Below are 24,124 nucleotides of genomic sequence, written 5' to 3'. Positions count from 1 at the left end.
GAAACCGGTTTGACCGGTCCAGGAGCGAGTCCTTTTTCCTGTTCTGGCGGAGCCCCTTTCAGAGCAGCATCGCCCGATGCTGACCGACGAGAAGTCCGAACCCTTCGCAACATCAACAGGTAGCAGCACCGTGGCACTGGTGGAATGCCGGTGGAAACAGGGGTTCCGGAAGGGCCGGTGGCTAAGGTGTCCCTTTGCCCACAGCGTTCGACGGGGCATTTGCATAGCGCCGGAGAGTTTGGCTTCTGGAAGGATTAGCCACGGCCACGATTCGAGCACGGCCCGATGTCACTCGGTTCACATGCACGTCGGTATGCGAGGGAATGAAGAAGGTGAGCGCGGACCCTTTCGTGACGGAATTCGGCTGCTGGACAGACCCCAGGGCAACAACACGAAACTAATGAGTGCGCAGCACTCGGAGTGAAGCGTGTTGATTTTATGGGAGAGCAGATTATTTGCTCGGTGGCCGATGCTATTGTATCTCGTCCAGTTTAACGAGTCTAGTTTCCGCAATCCTCAAAGGCGAAGCTGCAGCTGCAGAGGAACGACCTTAATAACGAAACGGTTTCCGTGTTCAGGAAGATGTTCAGAGAGTTATAAGAATTTAGAAAGAACTTGAGCAAAAATTATTGAGGAAACAATCGAATTTTTAAATCTGTTATAAAGGATAGAGTGTGATTTGTAATAAATAGAATGAGTTCATTTCATAAGTTGATCCGAAATCAACGCTTCGCTTCCATGCTTCGAGCTACTTGCCCACATATCTTTCACTTACGGCTATACTAAGACGTGTGTTTCTTTGAACAAAACACTTGAACATTTTGTTTTCTGTTTTTCGGGACTTGATGTGTGATCATACTTTATTTGTTATTGGGTTATCTGTCTATACAGTCATATTAGTTACGATGCTACTCTAGGTGGTTAACGTTAGTTAGGAATTAAGTAGGAGTGATTTTCAATCATCATTTGGTGAGAGTTTCAATATTACGACTACGTTCTAAATTTATTTGTGGATACTGTAATCTTTCATGTTGTTAAGATGTGAATTATGTTTTATGTTACGCTACGTGGCGCTACAATGTTTAAATCGTTTAAGTTACGTACACTAACGTACACACTGATGCTAGCACACACAATATTTAAGCGAATCTAAGTCTAATTAGCACATTACATTGCATCTAAATGGCATTACCAGTTTAGCGTTTTGTATCGTGTGAACGCTGATTACGCATTCTAGAAGGAACATTTGGCCGATGCTTCTATTTTCCTTGCGGTGCCCAGTGGCCGTGGCACCATCGCACCATCCACCCATCGGGGCCACGTGGTGAGACGGTGCACGGCCACGTGGCACACTGGGGAAGTAAAATGGCGTAACTGAAAGTTTGGTCAAATTCAATGAAACGATTGCCTGCTGTGCTGCTGTTGGCAGCAGTCCTCTGTTTCGGCTCTCTACGAGCACGGGTCACTGTGAAAATGCTTCTTCGATGCTCTGAGTTTTTAAACGGAATAGTTACGACTACACTCTCTGGCTACGGCTAACGATCGATGCAATTGTAAAGCGGTTTAGTATATTTGTGAAAAGTATTTAGTTTGGCGTACTTCTACTTGATTGTTATGTTTCTGTTGTTTTTTCCTCGGTTTTTTTTGTTGGATCCCCCACTCGCGCTTATGCCACCACCACACGGATGTCGGTTAACGGTTAGACGAATTACACAAAACACTACGATTGCACATGGAACGGTAGTTGCTGCAATAACCACACTCAAACACTCTCCTACTGCGAAAATGGTGCCAGATATGTTGATCCTTGAGTGGGCTAAACACTTACACACCTATGCGGCGCGACGCCAGAGCGGTCCTTCCCGAGCGGTCAACGGCGGGCAACTAAAAGATGACCGATGACTGGAGCAGCGTCCGGAGCAGCCAGCGTTCGGGGCGCAGCAGATCGTTCGGGTCCGGTTTGGGTGGCCGACGGTGGTCGGCCAGCTTCAGCTGACCGATCTGCTCCCGCAGCCACCCCTCGGTCGGTGGAAAACCGTTTTCCCCGAACACGGCGTAAAGGTCGCTGAAAGAGAGACCAACGTGAACCGAACCGAAAAGGGTCAGTAGAAATAACCGAGAGGGTTTGACCACAGGAAGTCCGTTCCCGGGCACAGTTGCTTCAAAATAGCACATCCGAAGGCCACTTACTCCGAGTCCGAGGGCTTCTTTTTAAATTTGGCCATTTTCCAAGCCGAACTGCCCATCGCTTGTTGCTGCTGCTGCTGGGTAATGAAACGGAAACCACGGGGAATCAATTTTTTATAAACAAATTTGACCTCAACCCTTTATGGTAACGAACTCGAAAAAAACGACTACTGGCCGTTAGATACGAACCTCGGCAAAAGTCCGTTAGAAAAGGCGCGCACAAAGTTGCGGACTTCGGAACAAAAAACGAACTGCACCTTTCGGCTTCTTAACTGAACCGGTGTGTGGCCAACACGTCCGTTGACGGTTAAAATCTTTGCATAAATAAAACCTGTGCCATCGAAAGTCGGTTGCCGTTTCCCGAAAACTTGGCACACACACACGCAGACAGACAGATACAAGGCTCCGGCACTCCGGTGAATGGTACATGAACTTTTCGCGCGCTCGTTCGTTAAAAAGGCAGCCCACCACCACCGGCGCTCCCAAGGCTTTCCCCCTGCCGATACGTGAGGCACCGGGAACTCCAAAAAAACCATCTCTTTCTTGTGCTCGTGTGGCCCGTGGAGCTGCGGCTCCTTGCGTCTTGGGTGTTAGAGAAAGAGCGACGAGCCGCAAAAGAAGCCGAAAAATTTAACCGAAAAATGTCTAAGAAACTTGCCCCGCCAAAGAACACCCGAAGACGCCGGGTTCGGCCCGCGCATCCGTGTCTATGTACCGCCGAAAAGTGGGTAAAAGTGCGCGCAAGGCAACATAAATACGAGAGCGCGCACACACGCGCACGCGGTTTCCGGTTGATTTTCGACATCGGCAGGCTGTGCACAGATTTTCAGAGTTTTCGCAAAAAGGACGCACATAAAATTTCGCTCCGAATAGGAAAAAGGCGTTTTTCATGCTCCACCGAACCGCCGGAAGATGTCGCCGGTCGCCCCGGTTGGGCGGACGAAACCGGAGCGTCCCTTTCGCAGGGACTCGAGCGACAGATTTCCATTTTCCAGCGCCGTTGGCGACGATCCTTTTCGTGCGTTCTGAAAATAAAATGCTGCGATTGGATGCTGCGGTACCCACACACACACACACGGGTGCACGCGGTGGGTTGGAAAAATTCAAAGCGCGATACATTACATCGTAGCAAGCGTCTTTTCTTTTCCTTCTTTTCGGGCCTCGGGTCCTCCCGGTCCCGGTTGCGGGAAAGAAATCGCGCGCGAGGGTTCGGCAAGAGAGTACAAAAAAAAAACACACACACGCACACAACAAGGACGAAGCATGGTACCGTGCCCCTACACCATCCACAACCCGACACGCCAAGAAAGCGGTCGCCAAGAGACCGGGGCGCGCTCGGCAAAAGAAAAGGCGGAGCTAAGAAAAGAGCATATTTTAGCACACGCGCGCAGGATGCCGCCGGATCCGGTTCCGGAGCGCCGTCGGACAGGGGTGGTGACAGTGCTGGGTGGATAGAGAGGGGTGGTGGCGAATCCTTCGGGCTGCCGAAGACGCTCCGGTTCGGTTCGGGTGCTTCGGGTTTCGTTTTCTTCAAGATGTGGCGCGCGCTTTTAGTACAAAACCGGTTCCGTTTCGGCCGTCGCGGGGTTTTTGCTTTTCTTTTCGCGTTGCTGCTCACGAAAAGGAAAAACCAACCCATCGCCGCCCGCCCCAACCCACCTTCCGGGGACCGTTATTTTCCGTTCCGCCGTGTAAGTAGTGGTGGTTTCTTGGGTGGGTTTCTTAAGGCTCACTTCGCCCCGTCGTCGTCGTGTAGCCGACCCGAAACCCACGGTGCACGGGCGTGTGTGTGTGTGTGTGGCGGCACATAAGCCACTACCCCATTGCAGCGAAAGTGGGACTTTTAAATTTTAAAAGGATTTTCCCGCGATTCGTCAACCGACCGGGCCACGGGTTGGTTGTAGCGCCGTGAGCCGTTACCGGGAGGGTCTTACACACGTTCGAGGTGTTTCTTTTTCTTGTTTGCCTCCTTTTTTCGTTTCGTTAGTTTCATCCGGTGCGGGCTAGTGTGTGTGTTTCGAAAGGATGCACGAAACGGCACCGAACGGGTGAAAGTTAGGCAATTTAAATCTCCCCTCAGCGCGGTTCGGAGCGGTGGGTTTAAAGCACCCAAAACCACGCGGACGAGACGAAGCGGGGTGCGGGCAACGGGCCAGAGGATCACTAACCGGAAGGCCCGGCGTCGAGGAAACCACCGGCCCAGTCTCGTGCCAGATTTACTCAGCGTCACAAGCAAACCCGGCACCCGTCACGAGATCGACGACCGATCACACACCGACCGAACCGACCGGCAACACGTGGTTGGCCGTGGGGATTGATTACTGGACTTCCGGTTCCAGGTTGTGCATCCTGCATGCCAACAACCGAATACTGGGCCCGAGTCTGCTGGAAAATCGAACTCGGCTTAACTGGCCATCGTCCACTGTGCGAACCGGTTCGTGGGCTTCGTGTGTTCGTGCGTTCCCTGCCGGTGTGCGTGCCTGTGTGTGTGTTTATGTACGTGTATGTGTGTTGGTCTGAAATCCCGTGTGCCTTGGGCCATTGTGTGTCGGTGCATCGGGTGCGAGAAGTTAAAGAACTGGACAAGTGAAAGTGGTCACTTTCGGTCCGTTGGCGAGTGGCAGAAATCAATCACGAGCCCCGAAAGGTCGAGGTCAGGACATCAGACTCGGGTGTCCTTCTGATTGCTTCTGGTCTGTGGGCGAAACTTCGAGGTTGGACATCGGTCAGTTAAAGAGCGACGTGCAGAGCAGTCAGAGTAAAGGTAAGAATTAGTTTACGAGCTGTGCGCCCCTAAATCAACATCGATCGTTAGTTGGGATGGAAGGATTGCTTGTTTTCGGTTCTAACTATCTTCTCTGGTGTACCAGTTTGTTAGTTGCCCAAAAGCTCTAACTGTTGATCTGTTTACTATTCTACTTTTTTTTGAGTATTTATCTCTTGTTTATCTTCCTTCTGTCTGTGCATATGCACAGGTTGCTTTGATTCTTCACTCTATTTTATTCGAAACTTGCGGGTTCGACTAATATTATGTTGTTTCATTTATTGCTCACTAAACAATTTATTCGTTTTGTATCTCTTTCGTGCATTAGTGCAACTGTAATATCATACTGTTATATTTCTGTTTTCAATTTTCGATCAATCACAGGTGAAAAATCACGTTTTGTACATTCTTTAGAGAAAGTAGTTGGGCAAAATGTTCGTTTCAAAGGGTTTTCAAAATTTAGTTCACTTACTTCAAAGTTCGAAGTTGTTCACATCCTTAGTAATATCACATGTTTTCCTATTTACATGAATTGTGGTTTGTGTTTTATGTTTTGTTTGCTATTCTGTGATTTAAATTACGTTCGTACCTACGCTTCCCAACAACAGCTGCATATCTGAAGGAAGACTATTCACAACCCCTTTTCATCAGCACTGTTTAATGTATCATTCCCATGGCTCCAATGGCTATCCTAATGGTCGTGTATTTAACATTGTTTTCACGTTTTGAGTGGTTGAGCAAAAAGCGGTGCCTTCGTTTACTGTTTGTGTACAATATCGCGAGTTGACGACATACGTTAACCGACGTTGGTTCTAATTGTGCTTAATGCATTGTTATAGTTCTCTCTCAAATTCAACTTTTTACAAACTCAACAGTGTACAACAGTCCCGTCGATATAGGATCCTCATTATTGCAACACTAGTTTTCGACTTTACCGATAAAAACTAACCAAAATCTAGGGGACAAACGACAAGAAGAGTTAGTTTCTTTCTCTGTGCTTTCACACTCGCTGCAAATTAACGCAAGAACCATTGACGGTTGTGTTGTTGTCGTTTTTGTTTTTGCATTTTATCTTCACATTCCAATATATTGCCAGATACAGTTATTGTTGTTCGTTTCGATATTCGATGTATATTGTATTGTTTTGATCTCCCTCTTTCTCTCTCTCTTTTTACATTTTTCTATGGATTCTATTTGATTCCTACAATTGTTTTGCATTTATTTATGTTGTTTTACTTTCGGACAAACAATGGCCTGTGAAAGCTGATTGAGTTCCGAAACAGCTGAAAATGAAACAGAACCTATCCATCGACCAACCACCGCCAACAAACAATAATTGACTCGCAGTAAGGAGCGCCGAAAGCCGAGAATGGTACAACAGTGGACCCTTTCAAGGACCCAGCAAGAGCTATCGTTCTCGTCTTTCGCTGCCGGGTTAGCGCAGAATCAACTAGTGTTTACTCGTTACACAGTTCTTCCTTTTTTCGTTTCTTCTCCTTTCTCGAGAACCAAAAAAAAGGAAACGAAAAAAAATTAAAACATCTTAACTGCTAAAGGCTGCTGTCGCCAGCGATTGAGCGATCGAGCCTTTCGGTGCGGGGCGCTCCGCTGGCCGCTGCCGCACCGAAAGGGTCGCCCCCGATCGAGCTGCACTAGATTTCGATTCGATTTCGTTCACTTCTGGTGTTTTCATGTTTGCTTGTTAGTTTGGTTTTTTTTGGTTGGATTCTTCTGTGAGTCCGTTTTTCCCGTTTTCGTGCTTATGTTCTCCTTCTCCAAAACATAGTGTTGCTCTTCGATTGATCGATCAATTGGTGTGGCTGGCACCACTGCCCCACTGGGTTAGGTTTCGTTTCACTTGTTCTCCGGTCCTCTGACTGCGCAGTCCCCGGTGGCGTGTCAATTGATCGATGAATCAAATTGGTATCGTCTAATGATTCATTTTTCCTTCATTTTTTTGTTGATTTTTCGAACATTTTCTTTTTTCGTTGTTGCATAATGCTGCTCTTTTGAGTAACGCTAAAATAGGGGAGCTCTACTGCGGCGCCTCGCTTTGGTTAAACTAGCATCGAAGGTGTTATCACATAGGCGTAGTTACGCGACTCAGGTATAGGACACGGCCAAGTCCATCCCTCCCGGGGGTTCTCTAGCACGGTCCCTGAGCGCTCTCTCTAGGGACGCAGGGACGCATCGGTCAGACGGGGTGCACCAAAGAATAGGGAAAACTGATTGAAACGCTAGAAACGCAAGGCACGTCCAGATGGAACCCCTTTTGCAGGGCGCACCATCAACGGACGGAGAGCAGGAAGCGTCGGGTGCGCGTGCACTCTACTCCGGTTCGTTCATTCGCAGCCGGGCAAAGTCCTCGAACACGATGTTGTCATCGTCGTCGGCGTAATGCGAGTTCTCGTAACGGTGACGCTCTATCGACTTCATCTTCTTGAGCGCGTTGACTCGCTCCCGGTCGATGGTTCCTGTGTAGGGAAGAGAAACGCTGCAACAGTTAGTGACCGCGTCAGAGCACTCCGCCGGGTGGCCGCCGCAATTACCGGGTGCCGGGTTCATCAGCTTGAACGGAACGTCAGTCTGCAGCTCGCCGCCGAGAGTGCCGCAGTTCAGCTTGACACGCAGCGAGTACGAGATGACGATACCCATCGCATCCGACGGACACTTGCCGTCGCCGATCAGCGTGGACGAGGCCAGGTTCACGTCGTCCTCCTTCAGGTGACCATCGAGGGCAATGCCCCGGCGGTCCTTGTTGCTCGAAGCCAACGGGACCAGGAAGAAGGACTTCGTGAAGCTAGCGCCGGGCGTGATGGGGCATCCTTCGCGCGTTTCCAGCGAGGCGATGTGCTTGCTGAACTGAGCGTTCACCATCGTCACCTGCGGGAAGGAGGTTCAAGTTTAGTCAATCCATTGGCCTGTGGTCAAGCGCCTAGAGCACGAGCACCCACCTCGCAGTGCTGCACGACGAAGCACTTGATGCTCTTGACGGTCTTGCGAGAGTTGTTCGTTACGACGATGTTGGCGGAAATTTTTTCGCCATGGTAGTAGATCTCGCGATCCAGCGTCACCTCCAGGTTGATCTTGCCCTGCGAGAACGTGAAGCCCTTGCTGACGAGCGACGACGGGAGCCGGCGGCCGCGGGTGGTCGGGGCGTACTGCAGCTTCTTGATCGTCAGGATGACGGTGCTGCGCTTGTGGACCTTATCTTCGGCATCCTCGCCGACGAACGCCTTGATGGCGTACTCGACGCCCAGCGGTTTGCCCTGGTCGTCCTCACCGGCCTGCAGCGTGACCGAGCTCGGGGCCATGGCCGGGAAGTGGAAGGTGAAGGGGAACGCATTGGCGCCCAGCTTCTTGACCAGGCGCTCCTGCATCGGCGTCATCTCCATGTTGGCGTTCTCCATCGGGTAGATCTGGTCCTTGGTTAGGGCCATCTCTTTCGAGAACTTCACACCCATCACCTCATCCTCTTCGCGGCCATAGCGGTAGGTGGTAATGAGCTGGAATCGGACAAGGTGGAACACATGAAATGGATTTTATGCTATTCAGTTCAATCGAGTTACGTGACGACACACTGAATCATAACTGTGGTGCGTGGTAATTGGATTACCCGAGCGCCGTGTAACTTTGTAAAAAGGAAATGACTCAGAAAAACCGACGTCAGAAATGGGACAAATACTGAAAGAGCAGACTTCGTTACGGAAGACGAAGAAACTGGTATTCCATTGCTAGAACTAACGGCTAAGGCAAACCGATGGTCTCTAACTGGTTCCGGTTCCACTATAGTCCAGCGCAACTAACCTGCCCGAAGACCTTGCGGCCCCGCAAGTACTCCTCGCCCAGCACGACGACGCCATCGATCGGGTCGCAGTAGTCGGTGTGGTCAATAAAATCACGTTTCCCCAGGTACACGGTCAACTTGCCATTGGGTGAGGACTTTTTGAATACTTTCACTGCGACAACCATCACTGTACTCTGCTCTGTTACTGCTCCTAGATGATTCTTCAAGTTCTCGGTGGAACGATTCGCTCGTTTGGGTTGCTGGATAACAGCACACACACGGCGGTCACGGTCAACAACGATTGTGTTGAATTCGCTGTCACGAAACTTGAAACTTTCGTGAGTGAAATTTGCTGTTGCTGTAGCTTTCGGTAGCGGCTTCGCTTGGAATTCGCTTCGCGTTTACGGTTCGGTTAGAGAAAACAACCAGAAGTGCGACTGGCCGAACGATTGACGGACCGTTTTATACCTTTCGGCGCACCGAAAAGGTTTCCCCGGCACCGGCCCAGGGACAAGCGGGAAAAATCGATCGATCCCAGTACACCTGCCGGCGATCCTGCCCTGTCCCATTAACTGAATTAGTTGCCGGACTTTCCGGGGCTTGCAAATGTGCGGTTATGTGCGCGTGTAGAATGTTTTTCCAATTTTCCCCCCGGTTTCTCACGGGAGCTGTGTACACGCAACTGCCGGTGACGCGATGTTATGCGCGTCAACCGTCCGTACGCGGAACGTAATCCTGTTTGATGCGTCAGCGCTTAGAGTGATTGCGACCACTGAGTCCTGTGTCTGGTGCGCTATATGACGTCACTTTCTGGCCTGGGGAGTCGTTACACGTCGCGTTTGCTCTGCCCGATAAGTCCGATTGGTTAATTTAAGAATTCGTCGAAGAATGTTTTGTTAACTGCCGTTCATCATGGCCACAGTCATTCGGTGAAGCTCTCCCGGTTGTGGTGCATTTTGTGACCAGGCATTCAGGACCGTTTTGTGGCTTCCGATGGAGGTTCACGGTTTAGTTTTCTTCTATCGAGTTGAGTTTTCTTTTGCTCAATCTTTGGTCAGCTCGAAAGGCATCGAGAGGATGGCACAAAAAACCCGCTCGACCTCTGATGTTTGCTCGGGAGGTTCGCATCTAATGTCAAGGTTGACGTTAATTTGCAACCCTTGAAGCGATCGGGCACGCTCTGTAGAACGCCTCAACTCTGGAAAGGGTTTCAAAGGCAGCCACCAAACTGTCACGCGTTGTGCATTGGCTTCTCATGCACGACGTGCAGGTTTTCCGAAACTCAAATACGATAATTATACTTATTAACATAACCACCGAGGTAGAAATGAGCTTCGTCAGAAAAGATGGGTTTTCGATAAAATTCACCATTCACCATTCACCACCTTCGGCCAAATGGTCTTTCGAGGACCTATCGGTTTTAGTTGAATTAAGATTTATTCCAATTACAACTCTGTAAAGGGTCGTATGCTTAGTGTTTGTTGTCTAAAAAGTTTGTTGACTTCCGATTGGCTTTCATTTAAATCTCAAGATTGCAAGAATGATTTCTAACATAGATAGATGCATTTCCGGGAATATCCTCTCAGTTTGACCTCTCATCTAATACGAACTACCAACACTTCAGCGACTTTCTGCTTAGCTTGCAGGATTATCCGAAATCGTTAATACAGTAAATTCTTGTAGAAAATTTTCTAATTTCCAAAACTTGAACGCCTCTATGACGTCAATGGCGCGATGCAACATTTGAAGCTCCTGCAAATCGCTAATTCGCCGGAAATGCGCCGCTTCGGATGTGGCGAAAAACTCTTAAACAACGGACGGAAATGTATGTAAAAGAATAATCGTTTCCAGCCGGGTGACGATTGCCGCAATAAGAGTTTGACTTAGGTCGGGCCCCTTCGCAACCCGTTACCGTGCCCTTGTCATCGCACGCGCGCGTACCTTGAACTGTCCCGGGCCGGTGGCGGTGGGTGGTTGGCGCCCATCAATTGACCGCAAGAAAATCAATAATTGCAGTTGCACTCCACTTTCCTCCCCACTGCGCCCGGTCCCTTCCTTCGCCGTGGCATTACATCAACTGCGGGTGCCTTGCGGTGTCCCTCGGTGGTGAATATCGGCGGCGTAAGGATTGTGCGTACTGAGAAGTAGAGGATGCCTTTAAAGCGTTGCCAGCACCATCATTGGGGATGGGATGCATCCCTCACCTCCCAGATGTTTTGTCTTGCGACTCTTTGCGGCGATTTTCTTGCGCCTTGACCCGCGGCGCAGTGATGCTGTCTCACTTTCGCCGGCACTCCGGTTGTTGTTGTTGTTAGCGTGTCACTCTCGCTCGCCGCTAGGATGGAGACGCCATCATCGCCGGCGGCATCAGGCTTGGCAACGTTGCAATCGTCACTGGCCGGGGAGGCAGTTTGTGCTACTCGTCCTATTGGAAAATTCACCACCCTCTTTTGGCTCGTGGTGGGTGGTAGTTTGAGGGCCACCCATTCCTGGCATCTTACAAAACTCCCCGTTTCACCACGGGGCTCGGGCTGGATGGGGCCTCGAGTGGATGGCTCCACGATCCACTCGGACCAGTGGGCGTCTGGAAGGCGTTCGTGGTGGTCCCGGTTGCCTCGAGCTCTCGCTGAGCGGTGTCCTGGTGCTCCTTGAAGAAGCAGGCGTCTTGTGTTTTGCGTGTGACCCGACCCCAGTGTGTGTGTGACTAGTGACCAGTGTGCGTGTGCGTCCTGCTCACTTGGCGGGTTTTCACGTGAACCATTCACTAGAGCTTGGCTGTTTGTATGATCAGTTCCATAATTTCACCAAATCCCCCACAACAAAGTTTGAACGAAATTAGAGTCGACAATCCAACCATCCTTCTCCTTGGAAGCATACACAGGACCTCCTAGGACCAATCTCCCTGTCTGTCTGTCTCTCTCTATCGCTCTTCCTCTCACTCGCGTTTGCTTGCCAACGCTGGTGGCCAGTGTGCTGGTCGCGCTAATTTAACAAGTAACCATTAAACTCACACACTCGTGCCTCAGATACTAACCATGGTAAGCAGAACGTATCGGACTAGTTTTTGGTTTGTTTTTGTTTCCCTCAACCTTGGCGGGCGCGCTGGACGCCAGGCACACAACCTCCTCCTAGTGCGCTCTAATGCGCCTCGGCGACCATCTTCTTCTTCACACTCCAATTTTAATGCACCACACACACACACAGAGGCAACGGCCAGTGCTACTACGAAATGGAACGCAGTTTCGCGCGTTTGTTTTGCACAAATCACGATCACGATGCACTGCGGCGATGCGTTTCGCCTTGCTTAACCTTCTTTCCGGCACATTAGGGGCCGCCATTTTCGACGCTAATCACTCACGTCCCGAGAGGGCCAAAAATAAGGCCGAGGTTTGCCGCCTTCTGAACCGACCTTCCCCAATCGTTGGCCGCTTGTATCGGGTCGGTCGCTCCACACATGCTGGCGGACACTGTGCCGATGGCGATGCTGTGCACGTACGACATCTCTGGGCACTCCATTTATGATTTGCACTCCGTTTTTGGCGTGTTTCGTGTCTCGGCTACGGCGGAACCTAGTTTTCTAATAATATCCTGGCGGCGCTCCTTTTGCGGCGGAGCGCAGCATCGCGGCGCGGCCCCTAAAACACCGAGGGCCGAGCCCGTCGAGCCGACTGGTTGGGCCGAAAAGTTGCGTGGAAAATCAACCGCCTTCCGGTTCCAGCAGCAGGGTTTTGCACATTTTTTTTTATTCGTCCCATCTCGCTCTCATTCGCTCTTCCGATGATTCGGGTTCTTGCTGTCTCTAACAGGAGATAGATTAAATGTAACCCCTTCTGGCGGGATGCTGAGGACTTCTGCACTGACGGGAGAGCGAGTTCGAGAGATGATGTGCTTTTCACTCGGTGAACGAGTAGGAAACAGAGATCGGCAATCGGAGTGAGCGAGCGAGGCACAGGAGCCGTTTTGCACGATGGCGTCGGCTATTGCGCAGTTGATCCGAAGCACGTGTTTTTCGCCCTCGAATCTCCAGCGTCCTCGGCTTGCTGGAAAAGCGAAAGGAAAATCTGTCTGTTGGCGTCACTATCCGTTCTAGGTTGAGGTTATTTTCGCTTTAGTTCGTTAAAACAAAACCTTTGGGATGGTCATAGGCCAAATAGTCCAGAAAGCAGACAAGACGATCAATGCATCTACAGCGTGAGCAATTTGTCCCTGTAATTTTTGCAGTTCCAGACTTTTATAACCTAAAATGTTTGAGCTTCATTTTCTAACTCAAGTTTAATGCTAACAACAAACCATTGCAACTCATCGCCTGACCGTTGGTACTTTACACCGTCCTTTGGCCACCAAAACAACACTGCCCAGAACTATTCTTGGGCGGACGGTTCTTATGCATAGATTGACCTACATTATGGGGTGCGCCCTTCTTCGATTCTTTTCTTCGGTGACAAACGGTTTGGAAAACCGTCTGCGGCTCCTAAAAATAGTGCGCACGCGGAAGCCGCTCGACTCCCGGGGAAACCAGAGAACCAAAGCCAGGCTACTGGCCCGGCGAAAGAAAGTCGTCGGGGGCCCGGCGAGGGTTCAAGGGAGCATAATAAAAAGAGATTTACAGAAAAGAGGTGGAGCAAAAAAAAACAATCGTGCGCTACTGACTTTCGAAGTAACGGCTCGCCTCGGGGAGCGGCAAGAAAAATATCGTTCGAAAATAAACGGAATTTCAAAATTTACTACCGATTTGCGTCTCCGGTTGCATTCGGTTGCGATGCGTTTCAACTAAACTACTGCAGTTTCGGTCGCGGTCGGGGGATGCGATCTCCAAACCAGACTCCTGACGAAGGCGAGGTTTTCGCGCAGCTTTAGTTTTTCACCGTTGTTTTTTTTTTCGTTCGCCAACGCGCTAGTTGCGCAAATAAATTTGCATACGCCAACGCCAGCCGCAGCGGGTTTTGTGTTTATCTCCGGCCGGCCCCGTGCTGGCCGCGGCCGGCCACGCCAGCCAGATTGCTGTGGCTGGTTGAATTCAAATTTTTTCGCCACTGTTTACAGTCCGCACTGCGTGAATCGTTTATTTTGCTTCGATCGTGCCCGCGATTTGTAGCTGCCGAAGTCTCGCAGGGCACGGATTAGTCAGAAAAGGGGCAAAACCGGGCCGCTCCGGGCTGCATTAGATTGCACACCGCGCGTGCACGGTGCATCTTTGCGCCCATCTTTTGCGCTGCTACGATTTTTGTGTGTAACCGGGCCCGTGTTGTACTATTTTCAAACTCGGGATCGGGGTTTTTTTTGTTGTTCCTTTCGGGTTAACCATAATTTCTTTCTTCCACCACCCCGCACCAGCACCACCACGAGGCCAGGCATCGGGCCAGGCCTAGTTTCTATTCATATACGCACACGCACACACGGCCGCCGAGAGTCATAGTTTTTCCCGCGCTGCAGATGCAGAGTGCGGCCGAAAAAAGGGAAAAAACAAGACAACGGCACAACAACCGGACACACATGGAAAAGCGCTAGTTCGGGGCGCATCCCGGCATTTTCATTCTCCGGTGCACGCCAGACACGCGCGCGATTTAGTTTTTCTACGCACGTGAAGCCGTTGTGAGGTGCGCGCGGGACAAACGCTGCTCGAACTGCGTCGTGTTAGATTCGATATCGGTATTTATTGTGCTATCGAGGGGATTGTTTTAGTTTAAGGTTATTAGGAAGGCTTTCGAAGTTTGGCTTCAGATCCTTAGATCGAAGAGCGATTGTTGATTGGTACAACAAGAATGAGTTGCAGAGGAAAGAATTCGTGGTTGATAATGAATAAGGAAGTTATCGTGAGAATAAAAAATGGTCTGCCCCAAACGGAAGCTGTATGCGGTGCTTAATACTCCCAAACACATCTTCCTCTAATGACCAGAGCGTGAGTGAGTAGAAGCCCTAGTAGGGTGCATGGCCGCAAATATCAAATATAAACGCGCCTTCACTCACCAGAACAATAATTCCACTTGCCGGCGCTATCAATCACTCGCTCGAATCGTCCGCTCTGATTGATAGCCCACGGAGATGAAAAGCGGGAAAACCGCGCCGTGGAAAACGGGAGAGAGAGAGAGAGCCAGAAACGCCGGGAAATAGTTCGCTACCGACGATGCTCTCCTGAAAAAAACGGCGCAAAACGGTTTGAATGTGTTTCGCGCGAACCACGAATCGTGGTTCGTGTCATGGCTTATAAGTGGGCCGTAACGCGTCGAACACGCGGCGTTACGAGAGCGCGCGAAATGCGATCCGGCGTTGATGAAATGATGATGATGACGCCGATGATTTGTGTGTGGCGTTGATTGGGCCTAGTGGGGGAGGTAGTGTTTTGATTTTGTAAGCGCGGCCAACACAGACACACACACACACGCTGGATCGCGCGCACCGTTACGTCCGTGTCGGGACACACGTTTCGCGCCACAACCACGTTTTAGTAACACTGACGACGGCGGCACTGAAAGACGCGCGCGATTCGCGACTTCTTTCGCGACGTCGTCGTCGTCGAGAAGATCGGGCCGCGACTCGTGGCCTTCGGTCTCTCCGGTTTTTTTTTCTTTCTCTCTCTCTCGCCAATCCCCCATCTCGCTCGGGCTCGTGGGGGCGCCTCTTTCGCACCCCTTTCGATTAGCTTATCACCCGACGAGGCGCGACGATGAATTGCTAGTCGAGCGAGCGTCGCGCGCGGTGTGTTAGTTGTACCTCCCGGGTTTTTGGTGGTTGTTTAATAAATAATGAAATCTTTTTCTCCACCGTGCGCCGCCGTTGTTGTTGGGCGGGTTGGGGGTGCTGCTCCGAGCCACCCACCCACTACCGAGAAGCCGTCGCCGCCGCCGCCGCCGCCAGCGTTCGCGTTCTTCGGGCGTGAATCGCGTGAGACAGGTGTCACGCACGCAGTGCGATTCGAAGTGTCTCCGAGGCAGTAACGTAATGTGAACCCGTGCGCGCCCGACGACTAGGGAAACGGAAACTTCCTCCGCAATCGCTTCCGAGGGGCCCCCACGAGAGACCCGCGGGGCAGCCTAATGAAAGTTTCTTCGCGCGAAACGTGAAAAGAAAAATCCCTCATCTCGCCGCCGTCACACCGGCGCGCCATGTGCGGTGTAAATAACAGTTGTTTAAGATAGTCGTCCGCACTGTGGCGCCCAAGTAAGGCTACGGCGTTGTTGTTGGGAAGTTATCGGTTGGGTAGTCGGGTTTTGGTTTTGTCGCAGTCTGGGTAGTTCCGGACGTCCCCGGCGGCAACTTGGGTTGTGGAGTTCGGCAGCAAACCTAAGCGTGGTTTGCATAATTACATCGGCATGTGCCGGAATGTGTTGCCCTTTTTAATCCTTTGGTTCGATCCATGCTTTCCTCTTCCCAACAGGTACGATGTCGACGTTTTTCACCACCAACCGGCACGGGTACAGTGTGCGATTTTCGCCCTTCAACCCGGACCAGTTCGTCGTAGCATCGAGCCAGTTCTATGGGCTGGCAGGTGGCGGTACACTGTACTTCCTCGAGCTGACCCCGGACGGTTGTGGTATCGCTGAGAAGCGGAATTATCACTGGAGCGATGGATTGTTCGACGTGGTACGTAAACGGCGAGGCGTGATAACGCACGCTTATCATCGGGGAACGCAGACCTCCGACCAACCTAAACCGACCAAGTTTAAGCTCTCCGTTCCCTAGATAAGCGATAATGGTTTCTATTAAGTCCGAGGGCCGTTAACCAACTCATTGAATTTTCTCACGGTTTGCAGACATGGTCCGAGTCGAATCCGGAGATCATCGTTTCCGGGTCCGGTGACGGAAGCGTCCAGCTGTGGAACACCAATCTGTCGGTCAGCAACGGACCACCGTCGATGGTGTACCGGGAGCACAAGAAGGAAATCTATAGCGTGGACTGGAGCAAGGTGCCGTACGAGCAGCTCTTCATCAGCGCCAGTTGGGACAGCACGGTGAAGATATGGGACCCGATTCGGAGCAACTCGCTCAGCACCTACATCGGCCACACGCAGCTGGTGTACAATGCCGTTTTTGCCGCCCATATCCCCAACACCTTCGCCAGTGTCAGCGGAGATGGTTATCTGAAGATTTGGGATATCCTCTGCTACGATCTACCGATTGCGAGCATCAAGGCCCACGATGGAGAGGTAAGGGCAGGATAGGCGTATGACGGTAGGACGACACTGAACACACTAGTCCTGTTTTGTTCTAGGTCCTGACGGTGGATTGGTGCAAGCACGATTCCAACATCTTGGCCACTGGAGCGTCGGATGGTTTGATTCGCATATGGGACCTGAGAAACTTTGGCGTTCCGATCACGGAACTGAAGGGCAATGAGTTTGCTGTAAGAAAAGTACAATTTTCCCCGCACAACCTGTCCGTGCTGGCCAGCGTTGGATACGACTTTACGACCAGGTGTGTGAGCGGTACCTTTATACTCCTAGAGATTGACACTAACGACAGGTACCGTTTTGTGACTCATTTTAGAATATGGGATTACAAAAAGAGCAACGAAGCCATCGAAACTATCAAGCATCATTCGGAGTTCACTTACGGGCTGGATTGGAATCGTCGCCGTCGGAATCAGCTTGCCGATTGCGGCTGGGATTCGCTGGTGCACGTTTTCAAACCGGACTGCCTTTCGGATAAAATTTAAACCGTGCACCAAAAAATCAGGAACCGGAAATGCTATGGTGAACAACTAAGGTAAGCTTATGCGGAACGTCGGTCTTCAGCAGCCTGCGGCGGAGAATGGAACGTCACCTGGCAGTTAAAAATTTGCATTTCGGCCAAAAGAAAGTAAAAATTGTGATTTAGATGCTAAGTAGACTAAAAGTGGTGTCCGATGCTGGTGGCCATATTCGTATTGTCACCGCGAGGCAGCACATTTAAATTAGCTATTTGTACAGAAGTGAACAGAAATGGTACACACACACACGTACGGTACGAGGGATGCAGCGTCAAAATTATGTTTCGATGTATATTTAAAATCAAAACCGGTGATGGTAGGTGAGGCTTCAACTCTCACAATAGTAGTAGCGAACTATCGAACCACAAAACGTGGTGTCTGCTGGAGTGCGGTGGAAGGTTGATGGTAGTTTATATTAAACTTTAACTGTTTACATTACTATTTATTTATCTTCGTTGTGAAGAGTTAAGTTGTTTCAAAGTTTTCTCTTACATTGTAAAACAGGTATTGGTTTAGTTGGGGATTTTTGGGCTAAGAATTGGCGCGTTAGGTTATCGAATCAGTTCAACGAAATTATAATGTATGAAAAAAATTAGATGAAATTGTGAATAACCAGAACAAGAAATATATTAATATGTGTAACAAAAAAGCAATCCATCCTGTAGGGAATAATGCATTCGAACATTTTATAATTTTTACTTAATTGAAAACGGTTGAAGATTTGAATTCGATTGTCATTCGAGTGACCGTTTCCTTCCGCGAATCAGTACTCTTCCATTTCGGGTTGTGTGTCATCGCACGCAGCCAGCCAGGATCTGGTTAAATGTCAAACGACATGACAGTTCTATTTGTTTACAGTTTTCGTGAATACCGGTAAACATTTCGGTTCTATAAATATCGAGATATTATATGTTTTAGTGATTAGTATGAGGCAGATAAAGTTACTTAAAGTTAGCAGCATTTGAATTACTTTAGCGAGCATATAATCAGTTTTACCAAGGTAAGTCATTGCTTCCCAGTCGAGCTCAAATCACTCAGTGTTGTTTACCTGTTGTTGAACATCATGTTTACAAACAATTGCAAACATCGTGTTTTAAATAAATTTATTCCAAGTGTTGTGTAAAACTCGCACATCTAAATTACATAATGGCGCACACTTTCGAGGCACGATCTTCCGCTTGAATCAACTGGTCATTTTTGGAGTACTTCACATCTGGAATGGATACGAAAACAGTCACCGTCAGTATCGCTTCGAGGGACAACAGTGGGCCTCAGTTGCACTTACCGTCGTCTAAAACGTTGCCAGGATTCTTACAGGACACGTCCATACTTTTCGATTTGAGCTCCTTGAAAAACTTTCTCATCTTGTCGCTGGACTTGGTGCTGCCCGTGCTGCCGTTCAGTTTGCTGCCAAGACTCAGCTTGCGGTCGTCTCCGTTGCGGTTGTTGTTGCTGTCGTTGGTTCTGTTCTGCTTGTAGGATTGCTGCCGTGCGTCCTCTTCCTCATCGTGAAAGGTGGACTGTGAGGAAATGCTATCATTGTCATCGTCACTGTAATCGATGAGCTGGCTAATGTTCGGGGTGTGCGTTTTCCTCGGAACATTCTCCTTGTGGGCCGAAAAGCGATCATCATCCTCGTCGTCGTCGTCGTGCTGGATCGCCAGCTGCGGTCCGAGTTTTGGTGTTTTCGGTGCGACGATGTCCGCCCCGTTGTCGATGAACCGTACCTCCGAATCGCCCGTTTCTATGGTGATCGATTCGTCTTTCGAAATCTCGCGCTCCACATGCTCTCTACGCAGGCGACGCTTTTCGTTGCGGATGAATTCTTGCGCTTGCTGTACATCGTTTTGTAGTTCGGCCGGGACGGACGTTCCACTTCGCAACAACTCCAGGGCACACGTCACGTCCAGCCTTTCCGCCGTCCCGGGAAACGCTAACACCAACGAGTGCTCGGCGCCACTAGCAATGTCCGTCACGTTGAAGTATTTGAATTTGCTCAGCTCCTTAAAGTGGCCCGAAGCCGTAAATGGGCAGTCTTCGTCGTACGTCGTCAGCAGCCGTCCATGGTTGGTCACGAACGAAATGCAATCGTTTGACGAGGCCAGCTTGGTAACGTGTTCTCCTTCCGTGAGCAATCCGGCGAGGCTTTCAAACGGAACGAACTTTAAGTCTTCTATCTTCTGCACTCGATTGGAGCGATACACTTGGTGATCGGCCAGCAAAAGATACACACAATCCCAGCCCGTTATTTCACCGGCCACTACCGGCGCCGACAGTGTCACGCTGGTCAGCTGTTTCAGGAACGGAATGGAAATCTTTTGAAACTTTCCCACCAAAAACAGCTCGTTCGTGGCCGTCACAAACAGCGAACAATAATGACCACACAGCACACGCTCTACGACCAGTCCGGTCGCGATCGGTTCGGGTTGGGAGAGAATTTTCAACGAATCCACTCCTCCCAGCTGCTGGTGGCTGTTGTGGCCCCAACCATAGCACTTGCCGGTGGCGGTGAGCAGAACGAAATGGTTGAATCCGGCGATAATTTCCGAAAACCGATCGCCCTCTGGCAGGGGACACTCGCGAAACTCGCGCAATTCTACCGGATACGGTGTGTATTCGCTGTTATCGGTCGGGTTTTTGTGTAACGTGCTGCACTCCAGTAGCGATCCGATTTTAGCGTTGAACGGAAAGATGGTTTTTCCACTGTAGAACACTTTTCCGGACTCTGCGTGGGAAGAGTTACACGATTTACACGGTGTCCTTGGCGGTGGAAACTATGTGGGCTAAGTAGAAATACCTGATAGGATGACGCAAAATCCATTTCCTCCGAAGCAGAAAGATTGCACCTTCTCCTTGAGCCGCTTAATGGTCCGCACGCACGAAGGTTTGTGGACGGTATCCGTTTTTCCCAGGCCCAGCTGCCCATGCGGACTGTAACCCCACACAAACAACCTGCCGGATTCTGGAACGAAGAGCAAGCGCGTCAGGAAACGTTTCCCCCTAAGTCTAGGGTTATGATTAATGCTGTTGTTTCAAGATATTTTTCACCCGACGATGGTTTTCCCCGACGGCGGCAACCATTTGAGTAGAGTCCCTCCCGTTAGTGGCCAATTGACTCGCGCATTTGGGAACGCATTGCGATGACAAATATTTTCACCCCCCGGTGGACGTGTCTCAGTTTAATCGAGCGATGGCGTGTTGGCCGGTGGCAATTTCGATGCACGCACCGCCTCTAAAAGGAACACAGCTTTAATTTCTCTTTTGGTTTCCCGTCGCGTGGCACTAGTTGAGAATTTAGTTCAGGTGACAGTGAGTAGATATGTTGGCGGGCGATGTAAATACGGCCACAATTATGGCTACTGCTACCAACAAATTGTTGAGTTTATACGCTTTCGTGATTTATACAATTTTGGTTTCATATTTTCTAGTTCATCCGAGCTCAAGTCTTAGCCAAGCTACACAATGTACCGGGAACTTTCGTTTCGCTGACCTTTAGCGCTGGTCATACCGTCTTTATGGCGTGATAAGATTGCCGCTTGCGGCTTGTGGGAAGATCCTGCCAAAGTCGGTGTCGGCGGCGTAGGGTTTTCTTCAAGTTCACGAACGCCGTTAATTGCCGCAAAGGGGTCAACTTTGTAAATGCGATATTTTCGTGTTTGGTCGCGACCGCACCAGCACCAGCCTAATATCTTTCACGGCGCTGTACAAATGCTTTTATTGAGAGTGAAAGCCAATTTGCATATAATGTTGTTGGGTCTTATGAACTTTCTTTTCTGTTGATTTATATTGTTCACCGTGTTCAACCTTGAGCAAACGTTTTTTTTGTTGATAACCCGTTTCCAATCACGATTTTTTTCGAGGAAATCAAGGAAGCATGACTACTTCCGTGTTCCGAGAGCTTCCTGCGCTGAACTGGTTTTGTACAGTCATCCTTGTAATGGATTACCTAGAAATGCGTAACATTCTTTCACTTCCGTATTTTCACACTACCGTTATGTTTCACGGTCATCGGCTATGCTACGTTATGGAATACACATCACTTGGGATACGGTACAGTTTTCAAGGAACGCTCCCATAATACTGTCCACTTCGTATGCTCTTTTCAGCGATGTTTAATCAACAGCTTTGTGGTACCTTTTTAAGATTGATTTCATTCGCCAAATGAGGCTTACGAAATATACCTTATACTTACCACACACTACACCGCTTTGCTTGCTACCACAAACGATTTTCACGACCGGATCATTTTTGACAAAAAAATAACTCTGCTGGCGCTTGGGCGTCGGTTGTGGTCGTTCAGCATCGCTTCCGGTACCGGCGTCGGGATGATTCGGTGGCGTTTTATCGTTCGGTTGCTCTTTGGCGGTATCCTCGTAAAGGTAGGAGTTTCCCAAGGTAAACACCGCGCCAGTGTCTAGTTTAAAGAACAAAGCATAAAAGATGTAAATATTTGGCGGGTTTTCTAGAAGGGTTCATTGCTTCAAAGTGATGAGGTGAAGTTTTTTAACTTGAGGTTTACAATCGACATTCCGGCAGCCGAAAGAACAAGTCCCCAAGGGAACACAAAACACATATGAGAAACACAGCACAACGTATTCACCTGGGACATCTATTTCCACGTGCTTTCCGTTGTCGGTCTGGTCGGTCGTGTTGCACATTTTGTCGGTTTTTTGCTACTGCTTCCACTTTTTGTCTAAATCTCATCAACCGATGCTGGTGTCCACGTTGAATGTTTCAACCACACGGTGAACAACACTTTTTTCTCTACCGCAACTTGCACATCTTCACAAGCGACTCTTCATGCACAGGATTAAAACTAATATTCATATTTAATTCCCCTCACTGGGAGCTGTATTTAATGCGGATGGGATTATGTTCATCCTCAACGAGCGCAAAAAACACTTTCACCGACTTCGAGGTTCGAGTCCGTTTTTCTCCTTCGTTGTTCCGTGTGTCCTTCCGATGTTGGTCTTACCGCGGTTCGTGCACTACTGAACTACGGCCGAGCGAGTATGTTCCACAAACGGCTGGAGATATTAAGCTTGCTTCTAACGTTGTGTGGTGCGCTACCGTTTGTTGGTACTGGTCCTTGTGCCTTGTTTACTACAACATGCGAACCAACTGGCTACTGGTGCCCTTGCGAGAAAAATGGTCAACGTCACACCGACGGGGCTCGTTAGTGGCCCACTAACCGGCTGCGAGACGCAAAAGAAACGCTCCTTGTTGGAGAATGTCCTGCGAAGTGAACCGACCTCAAGACGGTGGGGAAGAGAACAGTTGTTGGCAAGGTTGCGAACAAGCACTACTCGGTGCCAGTATTCAACAATACAAAACCAACCTAAAAACACATCCGCGCGTTGTTGCTCCTTCTGGTAAGGTTAGGAACAAACGGCTTGGCCATTGAAAGGGTTTTATTGATTGTTCGATGATTGAGACACAGTTCGTGATGATGTGGTGCGAAAATTGATTCCATTTGTTTCGCCATCCAACGTTATTACACACATGAATCACAATTTCCACAATTTTAAAACTATTGAAAATATATCTAAATCGAGTATAAATGAACCGGTTGTTTACCGATTTGTTAATTGTTGTGCTTTTGTGAGTTTCTTATTTGGTTAGGTGGTGATAAATAGACAATTTAAAATATAGACATCAAATTTACAACGCCCTACGTGTGGCATGTAAAATGTACGTATCGCAAGTATGGCGCAAGCAAATTACCACAAAAAGTGCAGTCAACATTGAAGGTAAGTGCACTCTGTGGAAAGCTCCGTAGGACGGACATCGTTGTCTGCACCTTCGACCGTTGGCGCTGTGCAGCGAGTTCCGGTGGGATGTGTAATGTAATCGATTTTATTATGGCTCTAGTGTCGGCGAACTGTCTCAGGTATATTGACCCCTTTTGGGTCAGACAAAATATAGGCCATCGAGCGGTGGCGAGCGTCGGGAACGGCGGATTCGTGTCTCCAAAGTGTCACACCGAGGGTGCCGTAGAATCGATGGATCGTTATAGAAAGCGGACATTGGCTAGCACGGAATGGTTATGATTTTCTGTGTAACTGGGACTGTAATCTGTACCCGTTCATCGACACATTATAACAAACACTATCCTTCGATAATGGGCAGTTTTGGGTCACCCGTTGGTTTATGTCGGTGGCCGGCGCCCTGGCGTCGGGACGACTCGAGCGCATTTCCTTTCTTTTTTTACGAGAGTCCACGAATTCGGAGCACAGTTATTTTATTCACCGATGGTCACCGATACCCGTAAGCATGAATATTCAACGGGAATTCCATTTGTTCCATTTTGAGCGTCCGATGGTAAGTGAAGCAACATTTATATTCATCCCGCCTTAAGCCGCCAGCCCGGCACCGGCGAACGATCTACTAATTGTGCAGCATCTCATTTGCTTCCGGTCCAGGGTCTAGCCCAGTTTAGCTCCACAAACCCCAAACGATTAGCCAGATCTTGCCGCCTTCGGCCAGCGAACAGTATCGGAATTACACTGATCCTCACAACGACACCCGGGCCACTTAATACTTCGGTGCTGTGCTATGAATCCTTGAACTTGCAAACCACGGTTGCTGGCGGTGTCTAGTGGCAACTGAAGCGACCTGAGGTGTAGACGACGCCATGAGGCCTCCCACGGAACCGTAACCAAAACAAACGCTTCTCTAACGACTCGTGGGTCGTTGCATG

General features: G+C 49.5%; 3 protein-coding genes across 5 annotated transcripts; 1 reads left to right on the top strand and 2 right to left on the bottom strand.

Annotated features, from left to right (window-relative positions):
* Nucleotides 1-6,582: 6,582 nt before the first annotated feature.
* LOC128268868 (arrestin homolog) lies at nucleotides 6,583-9,164 on the bottom strand. The gene is made up of 4 exons (XM_053006153.1): nucleotides 8,759-9,164; nucleotides 7,906-8,457; nucleotides 7,501-7,834; nucleotides 6,583-7,425 (listed from the first exon to the last, which is right to left on the bottom strand). Exons 1-4 carry the CDS (start codon nucleotides 8,921-8,923, stop codon nucleotides 7,280-7,282), a joined length of 1,197 nt encoding a protein of 398 aa, XP_052862113.1. The 5' UTR covers nucleotides 8,924-9,164; the 3' UTR covers nucleotides 6,583-7,279.
* A 2,177-nt stretch (nucleotides 9,165-11,341) lies between these two features.
* On the top strand, nucleotides 11,342-18,009 carry LOC128278240 (peroxisomal targeting signal 2 receptor). 3 transcript variants are annotated; one of them, XM_053016919.1, is made up of 5 exons: nucleotides 11,342-11,776; nucleotides 16,114-16,319; nucleotides 16,490-16,882; nucleotides 16,948-17,150; nucleotides 17,223-18,009. In XM_053016919.1, the coding sequence occupies exons 2-5, from the start codon at nucleotides 16,119-16,121 to the stop codon at nucleotides 17,389-17,391; spliced, it is 966 nt and encodes a 321-aa protein (XP_052872879.1). In that variant the 5' UTR covers nucleotides 11,342-11,776; nucleotides 16,114-16,118; the 3' UTR covers nucleotides 17,392-18,009. The 3 variants fall into 3 exon arrangements, with proteins under 3 accessions (XP_052872879.1, XP_052872880.1, XP_052872882.1); XM_053016920.1 differs by lacking the exon at nucleotides 11,342-11,776 and adding an exon at nucleotides 14,329-14,387; XM_053016922.1 differs by lacking the exon at nucleotides 11,342-11,776 and adding an exon at nucleotides 15,797-15,896.
* A 554-nt stretch (nucleotides 18,010-18,563) lies between these two features.
* On the bottom strand, nucleotides 18,564-22,082 carry LOC128268376 (uncharacterized). Its single transcript, XM_053005443.1, has 5 exons — nucleotides 22,025-22,082; nucleotides 21,617-21,838; nucleotides 20,222-20,386; nucleotides 18,710-20,149; nucleotides 18,564-18,637 (listed from the first exon to the last, which is right to left on the bottom strand). Exons 1-5 carry the CDS (start codon nucleotides 22,080-22,082, stop codon nucleotides 18,564-18,566), a joined length of 1,959 nt encoding a protein of 652 aa, XP_052861403.1.
* Between the last annotated feature and the right edge of the window lie 2,042 nt (nucleotides 22,083-24,124).

Source organism: Anopheles cruzii, chromosome 2, assembly GCF_943734635.1.
Source record: "Anopheles cruzii chromosome 2, idAnoCruzAS_RS32_06, whole genome shotgun sequence".
In the NCBI taxonomy this organism is placed as follows: Eukaryota; Metazoa; Arthropoda; class Insecta; order Diptera; family Culicidae; genus Anopheles; species Anopheles cruzii.
Note: the sequence above shows the minus strand (reverse complement) of the source record. Positions and strands in the feature narration are given on the sequence as shown.

What these genes read in the sequence shown, in the direction of transcription:
- LOC128268868 (XM_053006153.1), bottom strand. Translation starts at nt 8,923, where the DNA reads ATGGTTGTCGCAGTGAAAGTATTCAAAAAGTCCTCACCCAATGGCAAG. An exon ending in GCCGCAAGGTCTTCGGGCAG is followed by an intron (nt 8,458 to 8,758) that starts GTTAGTTGCGCT and finishes GTCCGATTCCAG; the next exon opens with CTCATTACCACCTACCGCTA. An exon ending in TCGTCGTGCAGCACTGCGAG is followed by an intron (nt 7,835 to 7,905) that starts GTGGGTGCTCGT and finishes TCCTTCCCGCAG; the next exon opens with GTGACGATGGTGAACGCTCA.
- LOC128278240 (XM_053016919.1), top strand. Translation starts at nt 16,119, where the DNA reads ATGTCGACGTTTTTCACCACCAACCGGCACGGGTACAGTGTGCGATTT. An exon ending in GCGATGGATTGTTCGACGTG is followed by an intron (nt 16,320 to 16,489) that starts GTACGTAAACGG and finishes CACGGTTTGCAG; the next exon opens with ACATGGTCCGAGTCGAATCC. An exon ending in TCAAGGCCCACGATGGAGAG is followed by an intron (nt 16,883 to 16,947) that starts GTAAGGGCAGGA and finishes GTTTTGTTCTAG; the next exon opens with GTCCTGACGGTGGATTGGTG.
- LOC128268376 (XM_053005443.1), bottom strand. Translation starts at nt 22,082, where the DNA reads ATGTGCAACACGACCGACCAGACCGACAACGGAAAGCACGTGGAAATA. An exon ending in GCAAAGCGGTGTAGTGTGTG is followed by an intron (nt 20,387 to 21,616) that starts GTAAGTATAAGG and finishes TCTTCGTTCCAG; the next exon opens with AATCCGGCAGGTTGTTTGTG. An exon ending in TGGCAACGTTTTAGACGACG is followed by an intron (nt 18,638 to 18,709) that starts GTAAGTGCAACT and finishes TATCCATTCCAG; the next exon opens with ATGTGAAGTACTCCAAAAAT.